The following is a 20,203-nucleotide window of genomic DNA, read 5'->3' as shown; positions in this document are numbered from 1 at the left end:
GTAAAATAGCCTTTTCTTAGTTTTTTTTTTAAATAAGTGAAAGATCATGGTAAACCTTATTTTTTATATGATAAATATCTACATATATTTCCATTTGCTAAGAAAACATGTATATGATATATGTATTATATATATGTACACACATATATGCACAATTTAATGAGGCATCAAGTGAACAGTTAGTGCACTATTATGAATGGTAAGGTAGAAAACACACCATTTTTAAGTGTACAATGCAGTGGTATTAAGTACATTCACTGCATTGTGTAACAGTCACCATTATCTATTTCCAGAATTTTTTCATCATCCCAAACAGAAAATCTGTACCTGTTAACTTGTAACTTGCTGTTCCCCTGCCCCGCCATCTTCCCCATCCCATCTAGTAACCTATGTTCTGCATTATCTCTCTGAATTCTCTTCTGCCTTATATGAATGGAATCATATAATGTTTGTTCTTTTGAAAGTCACATTGCTTTTTTAATCAATAATTTACAGATTAAATTCTATCGCATGAGACATCATTACAAATCTTGTAAGAAGTATCAAGATGAATATGGTGTTTCTTCTATCATTCCAAACTTTCAGATCTCTCAAGATTCAGTAGGAAACAGGTAAGCAATATTTATTTTTATAGTTAAAATGGAAATTTGGGGGAGGCTGTATAAGGTATTGTTTGTTTTATTTATGTGTGTTTATGTTTTTAAATTGCGTGTCTTAAGTTTGACACATGTTAAATTGAATCTGGGAAATTGACTTTGTGCTCAACTTAAGCTTAAATAAAAATTATTTTAAGAAAATTTCCATGTCTGAGTGAAAAATAGATTTGTGAATTGAAGGTATTTTCTTTTGCAGCTGAAATTACTTGAAAACTAGAGGAAATCCCTTTTTAGTAATGTCTTTGTAAGCTAGAATCTTTTTATTAGTTTGAGATCTTTATTTTGATAAAAAATGTCATGTAAAAGTGAGACTTGGTACTATTATTAGTTCTATGTTAGTCTCAAATCTTTTAAAGCTAGGTTTTGGTTTGATATGTATCTTATTGTATCAGGTTTATGTATATTAAACATTTTTATGAAATGTATTGTATGCATAAGAATGGCCAGAATGCACATATGTGGTTTAAAAGTTAGTCGCAAAGCAAATCCCTGGTTATTCACTAACTGAAATCAAAAGTTATATAGCATTTTCCAGCCCCTTAGAGTCTCCTTGTATGCCCATCCTCCATTTGAACCCCATACTCCCAGAGATAACCACTATCCTCTTTTTTGGGTTATTCATTCTTTTGTTTTCTTTTTAGTATTATCACCTATGCAATTATCTCCAAATAATGAGGTGTTTGATTTTTTAAAAAATCAACAGCAAGCACACACAATTGTGTAAAGAAAGGCAGTATTGGCAGTTTTATAAAAAGGCTCCCAGGAGACGATATGTTAAGCAAAGTCTTTAAGATTTTATTTTAGTAGCATTTCATTTTACATGTTGCTAATTTTCAGTAATTTAACCACTCGTAAGCACTCATACTGTAATAAAGCTTCTTCTCAACTCCTTAGTTAAAACTGTTCTGGTAAAGGTTTTAAATAATTTTTTGATTACTTGTTTTTTAGGTTACTAGTCTCGTTTTACTTGGCTCAGTGTCATTGGATGAAATTGGTCACTCCTATTTTGTGATTTTTTTTTTTTCTTTTTCTCCCCTTAGGTTCATTGCTTCTGATTTTTTTTTTTAAGTTATATTTCTGCTGTATTGGAATTACTCAACAATTTTTTATTAACTCAGTAGATTATTCTTAAGTGCAGGGATTATCTTTGTCTTGTTCAATAATCATGTCTCTGTCTCTTAGCAAAGTTCCTAGTATATGATTTGGGCAGTCTTGACTTGTTAAATAACTCAGTTTTCTTCTCATGAGACTTGCCTTCTTCCCTCTTATTCCCCAGATCCAGCCGGTTTTAGGTGATTGCAGTATTCCTTATCTGTATTCTCCTTCTACCCTATTGTCACTTTCCCATCAAGTCTCCATCATCTCTCACTTGACCTGTTGAGTATTCTTTTAGTTGGTGGTCCTCCATTAGTCTGTTCTGCCTGCTGTTGTCAAAGTGTATTTCAAAAGTGTGGCTCTGACCTTTTTCTCTTTGTAGCTTCCCTCTGTACCTTGTTAATGACTTCCCATGCCCCCATTGCAGTGTTTCTCATCCTGAATTCCATGGGCCAGTAACAGCTCTGTGAACTACCTAAACTGCCATTTTGTGTGTATGTACTATGTACATTTTTCTGGAGAGAAAATATCAAAATTCTCAAGGAGTTCAATGATCTAATTCAGCAACTAGCTTAATAAGACAAAATCCCTTATTCTAAAGCCCTTTCTTATCTGCACTCACCTTTTTTAGCCTTTGGCTTTCTTGGTCACTCATTATTGCATCATGTGCCTTAGCTATGTTGAATTATTCCCACCATATCCTTTCCATTCTTGAGAAACAGAATGACTTAGTTGTTAAATATGAAGGCTTGGAACCAGACTGCCTGGGTACCAGGCTCTTTCCTTTACTAATTGTATGAGTTTGGCAAGAAAGTATACCTCAGTTTTCTCATTTGTTTGAAAGAAAGGGGTAATGATGATACTATTAAACACCTAATTGGATTGGGAGTCAATAAATAGGTTAATACAAGTAAAACAATGAATGTTAAGCTTTTTTTTTCTTTCTTGTTTTCTGTTTTGGTCACACCATGCAGCTTGTGGAATCTTAGTTCCTTGACCAGGGATTGAACCTGCAGTCTCAGCAGTGAAAGTCCCAGAGTCCTAACCACTAGTTTTAAAAGTTGCTCAGTTGTGTCTGACTCTTTGCGACCCCATGGACTTAGTCCATGGCATTCTCCAGGTTAGAAGACTGGAGTGGGTATCCTTTCCCTTCTCCAGGGGATCTTCCGAACCCAGGAATCGAATCCAGGTTTCCCACATTGCAGACAGATTCTTTACCAACTGAGCCACAAGGGAAGCCCCCTAACCACTAGACCTCCAGGGAATTCCCTAAATGTTAGTTTTTAATTATCATCATCATCATAATCATTGTCATTGCATCACCTCCACTCTTTCGCCACCATTCTAACCCATACTCTTTGCCAGCTAGTGGACTTTTTCTTCTCTTAGAAAACTTAGACCAAGTGTTACTTACTCTGAAGTCTATCCTGTTTACTTGTCTTTTTTTAAATCTAGTATTAATAGAATGGGCTTCCTAGTCTTATTCATGATGTTTATATCCTGTGCATTTGTTTCAGATGTATAATGTGAGGTAGGAAAAGTTTTCCCCAGGTGATAACCATTTGTCCTAGTACCATTCATTGAGGAGTCCATTCTTTCCCACTGATTTATGATGCCATTTTGGTCCTATACATCTCTGTTCTGTTGTGTTGCTTCATTTATTCCTCAAGAACCATGTTACATTAATTATTGTGGCTTTAACAATAGGTTTTAATATCAGATCAGTTAGGGAAAGTTTTCCTCCTTGTTGTACTTATTAAATCGTTTCTCTTATTTTTAGCTCTTTGCTATTCCACATGAATTTTAGGATCAGACTTTTGAGCTTCCAGAAAATCTCTGTAGAGATTTTAATTGGCAGCATTGTTTGAATTTACTGAAATCATATTAATTTGGAGAGAATTGGCATCATATGATACTTATTTTTCCCACTGTTTCCCATCTGTTTGTCTCTCCGTTAAAAAAAATGTGCTAAAAGAAGTCCATTTAGAGCACACATGAATATGTTCTAGTGTATCCTTTCCTGGCTTCCCAGGTGGTGCTCATGGTAAAGAGCCTGCCTGCCAGTGCAGGAGACTCAAGAGACATGAGTTCAGTGCCTGTGTTGGAGAAGGAAATGTCAGCCTATTCGAGTGTTCTTTCCTGGAGAATCCCATGGACAGAGGAGCCTGGTGGGCTTGAGGGGTGGCAAAGAGTTAGACACAACTGAGCGTACGTGCACACGGCATACGCGCACATGCACACACACACATCTTTTCCTAGTAGTAGTGACCGTGAAAATGTTAGTTGCTAGGAAAGCCTTTAGTTTTTGTTGCTGTACAAATAGAGCTTTTTTTCTCATTTTGTAATCTAAGTGGTTTTTACTAGTGAGTAGTAATATTAAGGATTTTAATGTAATTTTGTATTTAGAAACCTTGGTGACTAGTTCTAATAGTTCAAAATAGTTTTCCTATGTATTCTTTTGGATTTATTACATAGAAACTTATTTAGTTTGTCAGTACAGTTTTGTTTCTTACTACTTTATTTCATACTTGATTTATTGCATTAAATAGGATCTCTATCAGTATTATATAACAGGTACCTTTTAAAAATTCTTGATTTAGTGGGAATGTGTCCAAAATTTGATTATTAAGTATAGTTTACTACAGTTTTTTAAACATAAATACTCTTCATCTGTTCTGTGATTATGTCATCCTGAATTTTAAGATTTCTCCATTGAGTAGTTCTTACTCAAATTAGAATCTTTTATGTGGTTATAAAAGCATATGTGTCTGGCTCCATTCCCAGATAGTCTGCTATTTAAGTTTAGGCATTTGTATTTTTAAAAGCATTGTGGGTGATCAGAGGTTTTTTTGTTTTTGTTTCCATTTATGGAGGTTGAATTTTATTGAATGGTTTTTCTGTATCAGATAAAATGGTTTTTTAAAAATTGATAATGTGGTTCTTTTTTAAACATTTTTATTTATTTATTTTTAAATATAAATTTATTTATCTTAATTGGAGGTTAATTACTTAACAGTATTGTATTGGTTTTGCCATACATCAATACTGTTGAGCTCATTCGTACGTTTCTAGAATATATGAGTAGGCAACCAGTAGTAGTGTAGGCATGATACAGGATAGTCAGGAAGGGCTAGAATGATGATGATAACTAAATAATAATGGAAAGTAGAGAAACTGTAAGAGGAGTTAGAGGGGAAAAGCATTTTAAAAGGGCATTAACTTTGATATTAAAGTGCTTTAAATTGGAAATTTTGTGATTGTGTATCTTACCAGTGAAAAAAATTGAGAATATACTCCCAGTATATGTGTGTTTAAGACTAAACATGTATTTTATAGTACTGATTGATACTTTATTTTATAAAACATGCAAATGCTTAAGATGAAAAAGTTACTCTAAAGAGAAGTTTGCACAGCAGAAACCAACACCAAAATATTTAAGCAATTTTCCACCAGTTAAAAACTAACTGCTTTATTTAATGGTACAAAATATTTTCATTCTTTGTTTTAATACTGTTTTTATTGAAAACAATTTGCTGACTGATTTCTAAAATTTCTTAAAATCTTGATTTAATACAGTGACAATAATTTAAAGATTTAGATCCAAATCTTTAGATTACTGATACTTGGTCTTGATGACTATCATGGCTGAAAAAGATAGCTACAACACAGAAAATAATAGATCCAAATGGAAGAAATATGTCATAGGTTGAGATTCCTGTATTTTTCAGTCCTGTTTGATGAATCTCAGAAGGGCTTTTGTTGAAATTTTTTATCTTCTTTGATGTTATAGTTGTTCTTACAAACCATTTGGAAGTTTTTATAAATGTTTTATAAGGGTATGTTCAAAACCCAATGATTATATTTATTTGGAAGACTTGAAAACAGTTTCAAAATCTGTTACCAGGTATAGATATTAAAAAAACAGGTGGCATCCTGTTTTTGCTAAAGTCTTAACATCCTTTTAATGAATGTAATAATCTCCATAGTTTAAATTTATTTTAAAAGCAGTTTTTAGTTTCCACCTTTACCTGCAGAAACAGATTAATAACTGCCAAAAAGATACAAAATAGTGGTTAATAATCTTCTATTTGAGTATGAAATCAGGGAAGCTTCCTTGTGGAGAATATGTGTGGAGACACAACAACAGTATTTTCCCAGAAGGTAAATGACTGTCATTGGAGAATATCTGTTAGGTAGATGATACAGTATTGCTTGTCATTCTGTTAAAAGAAAAGTGAATAATCAATTTTCTAAGCTTTATAACTCTTTAACTCTGGTACTCGGATGTAAGCAAAGCTCTTGTGTGGTACAGTTTTTTGGTCCACTGCCTATCTCATTTTTATTTTAATGTTTCTGCTATTGAAAGATCTTGCTTTTATAAAATTGACTACATTGATGAAATTCTGTAATGCATAGGTGACAATCCCTATAGCATGCCCACCTTTCTCAGGATTTTCTCTAATACTGCAAGTGACACACGACACTGGCATGGGGTCCGAGTGAGGACATCAAGTTATTCTCTGTGTTAAATGTCAGAAAGCCTAATTCCTTTTTGGAAAATATAAACATAGTGAACATTCAAATATTTTCTTAACCTACTCCTTTTTGGATGCTGCAACCTTAAGCTATGTCCTAGTTACAAGCCAGAAAGTTCACAAATTCTTGATCTTGCCCCAGCATTCAAAAACTTACTAGTCCAGGTAGAGGTAGAGAGTCTGTTAATGTGAAAGTCTAAAGGACCTGAAGAAATAGTCGTGTTGTGGATTTAAGATAATTCTGCAGAATTCTGTATTCTGTATACTATTGTAACTATGTCTAAGTTAAGTTTTAGAGGATATGATAAGGACATCATAAGCAGTCTTCTTACCAGAATTTATTTTAAAAATAATTAATGCCATAATTATATCATAGTTCAGAACTATTTGAAGTTCAGGCTTTTCAAACAAATTCAGACTAGTTGTCTTCATTAGCAGGTAATGAATCTGTGTCGTGCTTTATCACTTGAGGTATTAACTTCTCTTCTCTCCCCCACCCCCCACCAATGATTCTTTAGTAACAGGAGTGAAACATCTGCATCTGATAACATAGAAACTTACCAAGAGAATACAGGGTAAGCTTTGGAAATTTCTATTACTTTAGTAAATAATACTTATCACTTTGTACTGATGGATTTTTTATTTTTTTGATTTATTTTTTATTTTTATTTTAATTTTTTAAAAAATTTATTTTAATTGGAGGCTAATTACTTTACATTGTGGTGGTTTTTGCCATACATTCACATGAATCAGCCATGGGTATACATGTGTCCCCCATCCTGAACCCCCCTCCCAACTCCCTCCCCATTCCATCCCTCAGGGTCATCCTAGTGCACCAGCCCTCAGCACCCTGTCTCATGCATCAAACCTAGACTGGCGATCTGTTTCACATATGATAATATACATGTTTCAATGCTATTCTCTCAAATCATCCCACCCTTGCCTTCTCCCACAGAGTCCAAAAATCTCATCTTTACATCTGTGTCTCTTGCTGTCTCGCATATAGGATCATCGTTACCATGTTTCTAAGTTCCATATATATGCGTTAATATACTGTATTGGTGTTTTCTTTCTGACTTACTTCTCTGTATATAATAGGCTCCAGTTTCATCCACCTCATTAGAACTGATTCAAATGCATTCTTTTTAATAGCTGAGTAATATTCCATTGTGTATATTTACCACAGCTTTCTTATCCGTTCGTCAAAAGCAGTTCCCCTAAAGTCAGGAACATGACAAGGATGCCCACTCTAACCACTACTATTCAACATAGTTTTGGAAGTTTTAGCCACAGCAATCAGAGAAGAAAAAGAAATAAAAGGAATCCAGATCAGAAAAAAAGAAGTAAAACTCTCACTGTTTGCAAATGATGTGATCCTCTACGTAGAAAACCCTAAAGACTCCACCAGAAAATTACTAGAGCTAATCAGTGAATATAGTAAAGTTGCAGGATATAAAATTAACACAGAAATCCCTTGCATTCCGATACACCAACAATGAGAAAACAAAAAGAGAAATTAAGGAAACAATTCCATTCACCATTGCAATGAAAAGAATAAAATACTTAGGAATAAAGCTACCTAAAGAAACAAAAGACCTATGTATAGAAAACTATTAAACACTGATGAAAGAAATCAAAGATGATACACATAGATGAAGAAATATACCATGTTCATGAATTGGAAGAATCAATATAGTGAAAATGAGTATACTACCCAAAGCAATCTATAGATTCAATGCAGTCCCTATCAAGCTGCCAATGGTATTTTTCAGAGAACTAGGACAAATAATTTCACAATTTGTATGGAAATACAAAAAACCTCAAATAGTAGCAAAAGCAGTCTTAAGAAAGAAGAATGGAACTGGAGATATCAACCTGCCTGACTTCAGGCTATACTACAAAGCTACAGCCATCAAGACAGTATGGTATTGGAACAGAGACAGAAATATAGATCAGTGGAACAAAATAGAAAGCCTAGAGATAAATCCATACACATATGGACACCTTATATTTGACAAAGGAGGCAAGAATATACAATGGAGAAAAAGTCTCTTTAACAAGTGGTGCTGGGAAAACTGGTCAACCACTTGTAAAAGAATGAAACTAGAATGCTTTCTAATACCATACACAAAAATAAACTCAAAATGGATTAAAGATTTAAATGTAAGACCAGAAACCATAAAATTCCTAGGGGAAAACATAGGCAGAACACTCTCTGACGTAAACCATAGCAGGATCCTCTATGACCTATCTCCCAGAGTAATGTAAATAAAAGCAAAAATAAACAAATGGGACCTAATTTAAGCTTTTGCACAGTGAAGGAAACTATAGGCAAGGTGAAAAGGCAGCCTTCAGAATGGGAGAAAATAATAGCAAATGAAGAAACCGACGAAGAATTAATCTCAAAAATATACAAGCAACTCTTGCAGCTCAATTCCAGAAAAATAAACAACCCACTCAAAAAATGGGCCAAAGAACTAAACAGACATTTCTCCAATGATGGATTTTTAAATTAAAATTTTTAAATTCAGTTAATGCTGGAAGTTAGCAGTTTAGAAAGGCATCAGTTGCTTTGTGGATCACATTAAATTAGAAGTAGTTGGCTTTTCTGTGTCACTGTGGTCAGGTTTCTTCCATGCATAATTTATGCAAAGTTGTCAATGTTGAACTGTCCCTTGCTGAAATTGAGGGATTAAAAGGCAGTGATGTATGATCCTCAAAATATTTTGAAATGTTGATCATTCTGATAATTGATGTTTTCATTTTTCTGTGAATTTTGTGTGTATATTCTTAGAAACTAGGATAAATTAAAGTTATATACCATATTCATGGAAGTCTTTTAAAAATTTTAATTTCCTAGATATGGTGTTTCCATACTGGGACACTGTGGAATATTTAAAATTTTCAAGAGATATACAGTGATATATATTGATTGCATTAATGACTGAATTAAGTTGTTCAGATCTACTTAATAAATGGGACAACTGGGTTTGTTTTTCTTTTTGTTAAGGCCTATTTTAGAGGCACCATGAAAAAGTTTCCTAGACAATAAGAGAACTGTAAACTGAGATTGTTTGGGAATATCTTTTGTAGATTGTTTATTGAAAACATAGTTTTCAAAAAATGAGAGAATCTTTGATTAGTTTAATAATTGTAACTTTTAAAGAAAGAAATAGTAATTGATCAAAAAATAGGAGTGCATCATTCTTACAATTTCAAATTCAGTATGCTTCATTTAAAATTGTTTTATAGTTCTTCTGGGCATCCTACCTTTAAGTGTCCCTTGTGTCAAGAATCAAATTTTACCAGACAGCGTTTACTGGATCATTGTAACAGTAATCACCTATTTCAGATAGTTCCTGTGGTAAGTATGTGTGTTTATGTCAGTCTTCTGTTTAAGGTATGCTGTTCTATTTATTTCCCTTCATGTGTACAAGGGACAGTGGTTAATTTAAATTTGGATGGGACATTATCAGTAAGGTATATTTTGTCATCAAAAGGTTGATAACTATGAAGCCAAATGAGATACTTAAAATTCTGGAGAAGGAAATGGCAATCCACTCCAGTATTCTTGCCTGGAGAGTCCCATGGATGGAGAAGCATAGTAGGTTACCAGTCCATGGGGTCGCAAAGAGTCAGACACGACTGAGCGACTTCACCTTCACCTTCAGGAACTTCCGTAGCAGTCCAGTGGTTAAGACTTGCCTTCCAGTGCGAGGGGTAGGGGTTCAATCCCTTGTCCAGGATCTCTGAGATCCCACATACCTTGTGGCCAAGAAACCAAAACATAAAGCAGAAGCATACTGTAATAAATTCAGTAAAGACTAAAAATTGTCCACATCAAAACAAAAAAATCTTATTAAAAAAAAATCCCGGTAACTAACTTATAAGAAGACAGAGGTTTATTGTGAGGGTAAAGTAAGAGAAGAGCTTGGAAAAGCGCAAAGTAAGGAAAGGTGAACTGAGGACTCATTACCGAGAGGTAGCTTTGTAAATTGTATCTTTGCAGAATGGTGGTTGTAGTGGTAAACAACCCACCTACCAATGCAGGAGACATTAGAGAAGTGGGTTTCATCCCTGGGTCAGGAAGATTCCCCTGGAGAAGGAAATGGCAGCCTACTCCAGTATTCTTGCCTAGAGAGTCCCGTGGGTAGAGGAGCCTGGCAGGGTACACTCCATAGGGTCACTTTAGGTGAGTGACCATTCCATAATGGTTATCCAGATCATTAAGATCTTTTTTGTATAGTTCTGAGTATTCTTGCCACGTCTTCTTAATCTCTTCTGCTTCTATTAGGTCCTTGCCTTTTCTGTCCTTGATTGTGCCCATCTTTGTATGAAATGTTCCCTTCGTATCTCTGATTTTCTTGAAGAAATCTCTAGTCTTTCCCATTCTATTGTTTTTCTCTGTTTCTTTGCATTGTTCACCTAAGAAAGCTTTCTTAAGTCTGTTTGTTGTTCCTTGGAACTCTGGATTCAGTTGGGTATATTTGTCCCTTTCTCCATTGCTTTTTGCTTCTCTTCTTTTCTCAGCTGTTTGTAAGGCCTCCTTAGATAACCATTTTGCCTTTTTGCATTTCTTAAACCACAATCACAGAAAGCTAACCAAAATGATCAGATGGATCACAGCCTTGTGTAACTCAGTGAAATTATGAGCTATGCGGTGCAGGGCCACCCAAGACAGATGGGTCATGGTGGTGAGTTCTAGCAAAATGTGGTCCATGGTGGAATGGCAAACTACTTCAGTGTTCTTGCTTTGAGAGCCCCTTGAACAGAGATTACATACTGATTAACGATAATTGTCATTACAGTTGGTTAAGGCTGGATGTGGTGTTTTTGTTAAAAAGTAGAATAATCAGATTTAAGTAATAGAATATATAATATCTCTCTTTTTATTGTGTTGTGTCAGATTAGTATAATTTATCTAAGGTAATTTGGTCTAGAAATAATCTAGTATGAAATTTGGCCCTTAGAAATGCTTCATGTAAAATTTTTTGGTAACATGTTGTTTTAATACTTTCAATAATAATATTGAGTTATTTTCATTATTTTTTATTTGAAATATTCTGTTTCTTATAGACGTGTCCTATTTGTGTGTCTCTTCCTTGGGGAGATCCTAGCCAGGTTACTAGAAATTTTGTTAGTCATCTAAATCAAAGACATCAGTTTGATTATGGAGAATTTGTGGTAAGTGAATTTTTCAATATTAAGAAAATACTTTTTAAACATTGAAGTCACGTTAACCTTTCAGTCTGGATGAGTTTTGAGGTGAAATACTGTATCATGTTGGATTGATATAGAGCAAGTTCTATTGATTTGATAATAACAGGTGAACTTTGGTTTGTGTAAGTGGTGAATTTATTGTCTACCTCCTATACTAGAGAGATTATTAATAGAGGACGAGCAAGCCCCTGGATTAACAAGCTGCTGATTTATATGAATATTATCTAGATTTAATAAAAATTATACCTGCTAGAAAAGTAAAGTTGGTATGACAGCTGCTGCTGCTGCTAAGTCGCTTCAGTCGTGTCCGACTCTGTGCGACCCCATAGACGGCAGTCTACCAGGCTCCCCTGTCCCTGGGATTCTCCAGGCAAGAACACCGGAGTGGGTTGCCATTTCCTTCTCCAATGCATGAAAGTGAAAAGTGAAAGTGAACTCGCTCAGTTGTATCCGACTCTTAGCGACCCCATGGACTGCAGCCCACCAGGCTCCTCAGTCCATGTGATTTCCCAGGCAAGAGTACTGGAGTGGGGTGCCATTGCCTTCTCCGGGTATGACAGCTAGAGGATGTATTTCTTGTGTAGTGTAAGTAGCGTGTTAAACTCATAATATCTACATGTGAGAGACATTCTTTTTAAAAATGCAGAGCTTATTTATTAAGTAGTGAAAGTGAGAGTGTTAGTCACTCAGTTGTGTCCGACTCTGCAACCCCATGGACTGTAGCCCACCAGACTCCTCTGTCCATGGAATTGTTCAGGCAAGAATAGTGAAGTGGCTCCCTTCTCTAGGGGATCTTCTTGACCCAGGGTAAGGCCAGACTGAATAGCAGATTCTGGCCTTAGTTCACTGCTTGAACAGAGTACATGAGGGAAGTTATATAAAAACGGATCTATAGAGCAAAGCATGAATTTAATTTTTACTTCTGAAATGTGTCTTGATAGTTTTAAAAAAATTAGATGACTTTTATTTTATTAATTATGAATTTGCATTTTATTCATCTTCAGTGAATTAAAAGTCTTATTAAGATTCAGCCTGACAAAACATGGTTCATACTTGTTTTCATGTTTAGGTGAGCACAGGCATGGGCAATTCTGAGACTGGCAGGAACAGAATTTATATTTCCTCTGCCCCTCCAGTGTTGAAATTACATCATTCTTGATATATATTTTTATTTTGTGTAATTTGCACTTTTTAGCAATACTGTATAAAAATAGTCAACTATATGTAGAATTCAGGTATAGTCTGATAATTTTAGCATTTTTATGGTATAATTATAGATTATTCTGAATTCTCAATGTAAGAAAGGTTACTGCATCTGGAGAATTATGTTTGGAAAAACAAAAATATATTTTGTGAACCACTTTTGATCTGATTGTCAGATTGTTTCACTTTGCCACAGAAGAACATTTAATTTTAATTATTTGAGATTGTAAAAGAGGAGGCCTAATTTAAAGCATCCATGGACCATAATTGAAAGGAAATAGAATTTTTTTAAGTTAAGAAGTAATAGTATAATCAGATTGAATGGACTTTAGTTGTAATCTTTATATTATGATTAAGATGCTGTTAATTCAGGTTAGCATCAGGCATTGTAACTCTGAAATTTCATTCTCTGTTGATCCTCTCTTTTGTTTATTAGCTATTTATAGTTATAACTGAATTTTAAAATTTTAGTTCTTATTTTTTAAGTTTGTTGTAACATAAACAGTTTCAAGTATATGTAATGTGTATCAAGATGTGTAATGTATTGGGCAAAGTTTGAGTAATTGAATATGTTTTTCCTATTGACATGTTAATGTTACATTTTTAGAATCTTCAGCTAGATGAGGAAACCCAGTATCAAACTGCGGTTGAAGAATCTTTTCAAGTAAACATCTGAAGGCTGTAGACACCTCTGCATCTTTGTACCTGCAAGTGCCATCTTTAAGGAGAAAACTACATGAAGTCACCATTTCAATAACTTGATGTGTATATTAATAAAAGTAATTCAGTCTATTGTTTTAGTTTTTTAATTGAAAAATAAAGGTGGGCCATGTAAAAACTTAATTCTTTTGATAAGTTAAAAGATAAAGCTTCGGACATTATCTTTATAAACATTAAAAGGATTATATTTCATTAATGGTGAAAAGAGAATCCCTATTGTACTTACCTTTTTTGCATTACATATTCTTGAATTTTTCCTTGCTTTTGAAATTTGGTGCAGTTCCTTCCATTGACATTATTGTACACAGGTAACATAGTACCAAATTCTGAATGATGTGATTAATATAAACCTAACAAAACTGAGCCAGTTATTTGAGTTGCAAATGGAGACTTGAAGTGCTAAATGAAACAATCCAAAGGAAACTTTTTTAAATACAGATTCTAGCTGAAGAATTCAACTATAAGAAAGTTGTATTTATATAATGTTTAGTATTTTTGAAGACTAGTGAGATTTCTTTAATAATTTTAACTCTTTAAAAAGCAAAAGCTCATTGTATAGATATTTCCTTTTTGCTGTTAGAAGGAAATATCAAGAGAAAAATTGATTTCTTTGGTGGACAGTTGGTAATGTCAAATCTTGTTTGTTTGGCTGACTAATTTGTAAGCCTAAAGTACAGTAAGCTGAATTACAGCTCTTTGGCTTCAGAATTTTCAGTAACAGAATTGCTGGTTAGCTATGATGAAACTTGTATTAGAAACTTGCAGTTGGTGATATTACATTCTCTCTATATATTTAAATGAGAGGTTTGACTTCATCTCAATTTAGAAATTTGTTCAAAGCTAAAGATGTGTATGTATATATACATGCACTTTTGTATGTGTATGTACACATATAAGCATGCAATTTGTCTGGGTATATGCAGAATTTCTATTAAGATTTTTAAAAGGGATTAGTAATATGGGGTTGATGTGTTTATCTGAGTTGATTAAAACTTTGTATGTTACCAAATTTTTAAAGTAACAGTCAAATGCTAAGTTGTCTACTTGGCTACTATGACACCTTAAAAATTGAGTTTACACACCTACACAATTAAATGTTTATATGGTGCTCATTTGTTATCGGAAAGATAATGCGGGACTATAGTAGTGAGATGGATCCTACCAGCCACTCTGTTTCACTACATTTTAGTCAAAATTGAGTTCATTCTTAGTATTCATTAATGAAAGTCATAAAATAACTTGTACTAGAAGGCCCAAATCACAGAATAAAGCTGAAGAGTGGATTAGCTGACATTCCATACTAATATAATTGTTTATGCTTTCTTTAAAATAAATAACTAAAAGAACATAAAATCTCAGAAGTAGTTTGCTGCTAATATATACATATGTTGTATAAAAAGGTATATTTTGGTTTTGTTAAAACCCTTGTTGACTTTTCTACAGTGAATGTTTTTTTAACTTGATTTAATAAAAATGTTAATTTTGAAACAGAGTTTTGTAAAAACCTTTTTCAGTCAAACAGTAATGACTTTATTTATGGGTAGTAATAGCAATCACCAAAAAAGCCATACATCTTAACATACGCCTTGTTTCTGTCATCCTGAAGAGTGATGTTTCCTATGTGGTTGAACGTTTCTCTGCAGTTATATGAGTGTAATTATAGGAATAGCTGTTTAATGAACTCTTTTTTAAAAAAGACTTTTGACCATAGATTTTTCCAGTTTAAAGCAATAACTTTAGTACTTTGTTTCAGAATTTAATACTTCCCGTATGTCAAGTAAAACTGTTCCGAGATTCGAGAACGTCTTTAAAGGAAAACTGTAGAGATCAGCTTGATGAAATTGTGTTTTGAAGTTTGTGGATTAGTTAAATATCATTTTATTGTCTTGTGTGTCTTTCATAAAAGTTTTTTCATAAGGAAAATACCAACTTTTCCTTTCTGTTACCTGGGAACTCCTCAGTATGGAAATATTTGTTGAAAACCTCCCATCCTTTGATTAGTGGTTTAGGAATAGAGAGGAAACTGTTGATACTTTACACCTAAATTTCACAGTACCACTTAACAGGCCTCAAAAGTTGATGTTGTTAAGCAGTCTTATTTGAGATGTATTGCTTAATTTTTCAATTAAACATGGTTTTCTCCTACTTGTGTGTCTAATTAAAATTTTGTCTAGAGGCAAACATGATAGCATTTAACTCTCATAACTCACCCTGGAAGACATGTAGGAGATAACCCATTATTTTGCATTTAAAAACGTGGATAGGAGAAAGCTACCACATGCTGATGGTGTATGTTGGGAGTAACTTTACAAACCTGTTTTATCTTTATTTCAAATGTTAATCAACTTATAAAGCTATTTTATCAAGTGTTCACACAGCAGGGTTTTCAGAAAGCTAGTTAACTGGTTAACAGACATTTTTAAATGGAAAAGTTACCCTTAAATAAGGTATCAGGGTTATAAGAACGTATTGCCAAACACAATGTCATATACCTGTCACATGCTTTGTAAGTATTACAATCTTCAGTGAATCATAACTTGATAGGAACCCCTTAGGGCTGCTACTCAAAGAATAAACCCTCTCTGGAAGTGGTGATATTTGTAGAAAAGGTGTGGCCCAGAATACATGTGAATACATATAGTATAAAACTAATAGAAATATGAATTAAAAGCTCATTCTGTGATACCACTTAATTTACAATGTAATTTTCTAGTTATTGCAGTTCTGAAGAAGATGGGGAATAGAGATGAGTTTTATCAAAAGATTAAAAGAGGATACAGAGAATCCCATAAGTCCTCTTATTTGATTGCCAACTCATCACTAACATCACAAATTGTTTTCCCTGTTTTTATAATCTTTATCTGGCTACTTTTGTTCAATATTATTTTGAAATTTGTACATCAGTTTTTAGTCTACAGCTGCCTACAATAACTTGTCTTTTTTCCAGAACAGAAAAGCTAAAGAGTTGATTCTAAAACTACTTTTAAATATTTGTGCGTGAAAATTAAGTGAATTACAAGTGGTTCTTTTTTCATGTGTGTTGACTCCTAGCGGTTCCACGTCTAGATAAAACCTGAAGACTGGCTGGTCTTCCTTTTGTAATAACTGGAAAAACAGGTGAAGAGTATAATTAAATGGTTTTCCACTGAAACCAGGTAAGAACCTGACCTTTCTCATACTGTTTTCAAGGGCATTTTGTTAGGAACAAGATTTTAATAAATATGTCAGGACTATTTTCTGGCAGTAGTGTGTAACACTACCAATAGAAGCTTAAAAAGGGCAGCTGCAGTTGATACAGAAGAAGGGAGTAAATGTATCTTCATGGGGTACTAAAAGCTCTTAACCAAGCCTAGGTTCTTGGACTAGATAGCCTGGTTTTGATGGTTCTGCAAGTTGATACACTTCCTGTGGTTTGGAAGAAATTGTGTAGCCTCTTACGGACTGTGGAGATTAAGAGTTAATATGCAGAGTTTTTGAAATAGAGCCTGTTGTCTTTACTATTACTGTGTTTTCAGTACAAATTTAACAGTTATGTTTACATCTGGCAGGTCTTTTCAATTTCTATACAATTTTGTTTGGAAAATCTTGATTTTTTTTGTTTTTTACAATTTTTAAAAAATTTATTTTTTTTATTGAAGGATAATTGCTTTACAGAATTTTGTTCTGTCAAACCTCAGTATGAATCAGCCATAGGTATATGTATATCCCCTCCCTTTTGAACTTCCCTTCCCATCTCCCTCCCCATCCCACCCCTTTAGGTTGATACAGAGCCCACGTTTGAGTTTCCTTAGCCATACAGAAAATTCCTGTTGGCTATCTATTTTACACATGGTGATGTAAGTTTCCATGGTACTCTCTCCATGCATCTCACCCTCTCTTCGCCTCCCTCCATGTCCACAAGTCTATTCTCTGTTTCTCCACTGCTGCCATGTAAGTAAATTCTTCAGTACCGTTGCTCTAAATTCTGTATATATGCGTTGGAATACAATATTTCTCTCTCTGACTTACTTCACTCTGTATAATAGGTTCTAGGTTCATCACCTTATTAGAACTGACTCAAAGGTGTCCCTTTTTATGGCTGAGTAATATTCCATTGTGTGTATGTACCACAGCTTCTTTATCCATGCATCTGTCAGTGGACATCTAGGTTGCTTCCATATTCTAGCTATTATAAATAGTGCTGCAGTGAACAGTGGGTTACGTGTGTCTTTTCCAGTTTTGGTTTCCTCACGGTGTATGCCTAGGAGTGGCATTGCTGGGTCATATGATGGCTTTATTTCTAGTTTTTTAAGGAATCTCCATACCATTTTCCATAGTGGCTATATCAGTTTACATTCTAACAGTGCAAGAAAGTTCTGTTTTCTCTACATCCTCTCTAGCGCATATTCTTTGTAGACTTTTTGATGATGACCATTCTGACCTGTGTGAGGTGGTGTCTCATTGTAGTTTTGATTTGCATTTCTCTAATGAGCTGGATCATCGAAAAAGCAAGATAGTTCCAGAAAAACATCGATTTCTGCTTTATTGACTATGCCAAAGCTTTTGACTCTGGATCACAGTAAACTGTGGAAAATTCTGAAAGAGATGGGAATACCAGACCACCTGATGTGCCTCTTGAGAAACCTATATGCAGGTCAGGAAAAAACAGAACTCGACGTGGAACAACAGACTGGTTCCAAATAGGAAAAGGAGAATGTCACGGCTGCATATTGTCACCCTGCTTATTTAACTTATATGCAGAGTACATCATGAGAAACACTGGGCTGGAAGAAGCACAAGCTGGAATCAAGATTGCCAAGAGAAATATCAATAACTTCAGATATGCAAATGACACCACCCTTATGGCAGAAAGTGAAGAGGAACTAAAGAGCCTCTTGATGACAGTGAAAGAGGCGAGTGAAAAAGTTGGCTTAAAGCTCAACATTCAGAAAACTAAGATCATGGCATCTGGTCCCATCACTTCATGGGAAATAGATGGGGAAACAGTGTCAGAATTTATTTTTGGGGGGCTCCAAAATCACTGCAGATGGTGATTGCAGCCATGAAATTAAAAGACGCTTACTCCTTGGAAGGAAAGTTATGACCAACCTAGACCGCGTATTCAAAAGCAGAGACATTAGTTTGTCAACAAAGGTCTGTCTGGTCAAGGCTATGGTTTTTGCAGTGGTCGTGTATGGATGTGAGAGTTGTACTGCGAAGAAAGCTGAGTGCCGAAGAATTGATGCTTTTGAACTGTGGTGTTGGAGAAGACTCTTGAGAGTCCCTTGGACTGCAAGGAGATCCAACCAGTCCATTCTAAAGGAGATTGGTCCTGGGTGTTGGAAGGAATGATTCTAAAGTTGAAACTCCAGTACTTTGGCCACCTCATGCGAAGAATTGACTCATTGGAAAAGACTCTGATGCTGGGAGGGATTGGGGGCAGAAGGATAGGGGACGACAGAGGATGAGGTGGCTGGATGGCATCATCACGGACTCGATGGACATGAGTTTGAATGAACTCTGGGAGTTGGTGATGGACAGGGAGGCCTGGCGTGCTGCAATTCATGGGGTCGCAAAGAGTTGGACACGACTGAGTGACTGAACTGAGTGAGCTATGTTGAGCATCTTTTCATGTATTCGTTAGCCATTTGTATGTCTTTGGAGAAATGTCTGTTTAGGTCTTTTTCCCACTTTTTGATTGGCTTGTTTGTTTTTCTGGTATTGAGTTGTGTCAGCTGCTTATATATTTTGGAAATTAATCCTTTGTCAGTTTTGCCATTTGCTATTATTTTCTCCCATTCTGAGGGTTGTCTTTGTCTCCTAGAAGTACAAATAATCCAGAAAAAGAAATTTTAAATAAAAAATGTCTTTAAAAATAATCTTTATGAAGAATAATCTGCTGATTCTCATCCTGTTGGGAAGAACAAAGTACAATATTTGTAGTATTAGCCGATGACTTGAATAGCTTTTATATGATTGCCTAGGTTATTCAGTTGTCTCTTTAAGAACCCATCCCCCCTTTTTTTTGTAAGTTTTTTTGATGTGGTTTTTAAAGTCTGTATTGAATTTGTTGCAGTATTGCTCCTGTTTAATGTTTTGGTTTTTTGGCCACGAGGCATCTTAGGCTCCCTGACCAGGGATCCCATAACCCCTGCATGAAAGGTGACGTCTTAGCCACTGGACTGCCAAGGAAATCCCTAACCTTTAATGTTTTAAATTGTTTTTCTGACCTTTTTGAAAAGTTCATGAATGTTTGTTTAGTATTGCTTTATACCAACAGTTTTCTGTTTCCAGATAGAATATTAAGCTCATTAACATTAATATTTTTAGTGGAAAATAACTTAAGAAATGTTTCATTGAGAGTAGTGGTATTGTCTGGCATCTTTACAGATCTCTTTTAATATCTTAGTGAAAGACTCGGCACTTGGGTGTTAGTAGCTCAGTCATGTCTGACTCTTTGTGACCCCGTGGACTGTAGCCAGTTAGGCACCTCTGTGCTTGAGAATTTCCAGGCAAGAATATTGGAGTGGGTAGCCATTCCCTTCTCCAGGGGATCTTACATACCTAGGGTAGGATCTTACAGACCTAGGTCTGCTGCATTGCAGGCAGATTCTTTACTGTCTGAGTCACCAGGGAAGTCCCTGCACTTGAATGCATGATGTAAAAACTAGTATGTTTGGTGCCACTGCCTTGATTCATATAAGGCACTAACACTGCAAATAACACACTAAGGCAATTAAAAATGTCAGTATTTTTATGAAAATATTTTTGATCTTATAGACCCTTGGAGGTGCT

General features: G+C 34.8%; 1 protein-coding gene across 1 annotated transcript in view; it reads left to right on the top strand.

Moving 5' to 3' along the window:
- Positions 1 to 15,574, top strand: part of RNF138 (ring finger protein 138) — a 40,921-nt gene extending 25,347 nt beyond the window's left edge. The window contains exons 3-7 of the mRNA XM_027960746.2: positions 496 to 611; positions 6,805 to 6,861; positions 9,539 to 9,650; positions 11,363 to 11,470; positions 13,317 to 15,574. Of these exons, the coding sequence (XP_027816547.1) occupies positions 496 to 611; positions 6,805 to 6,861; positions 9,539 to 9,650; positions 11,363 to 11,470; positions 13,317 to 13,385 (462 nt within the window). The 3' untranslated portion in view covers positions 13,386 to 15,574. The remainder of the gene's footprint in view (positions 1 to 495; positions 612 to 6,804; positions 6,862 to 9,538; positions 9,651 to 11,362; positions 11,471 to 13,316) is intronic.
- Positions 15,575 to 20,203: the final 4,629 nt, after the last annotated feature.

Source organism: Ovis aries, chromosome 23 (genome assembly GCF_016772045.2).
Source record: "Ovis aries strain OAR_USU_Benz2616 breed Rambouillet chromosome 23, ARS-UI_Ramb_v3.0, whole genome shotgun sequence".
Classification (NCBI taxonomy): Eukaryota; Metazoa; Chordata; class Mammalia; order Artiodactyla; family Bovidae; genus Ovis; species Ovis aries.
Note: the sequence above shows the minus strand (reverse complement) of the source record. Positions and strands in the feature narration are given on the sequence as shown.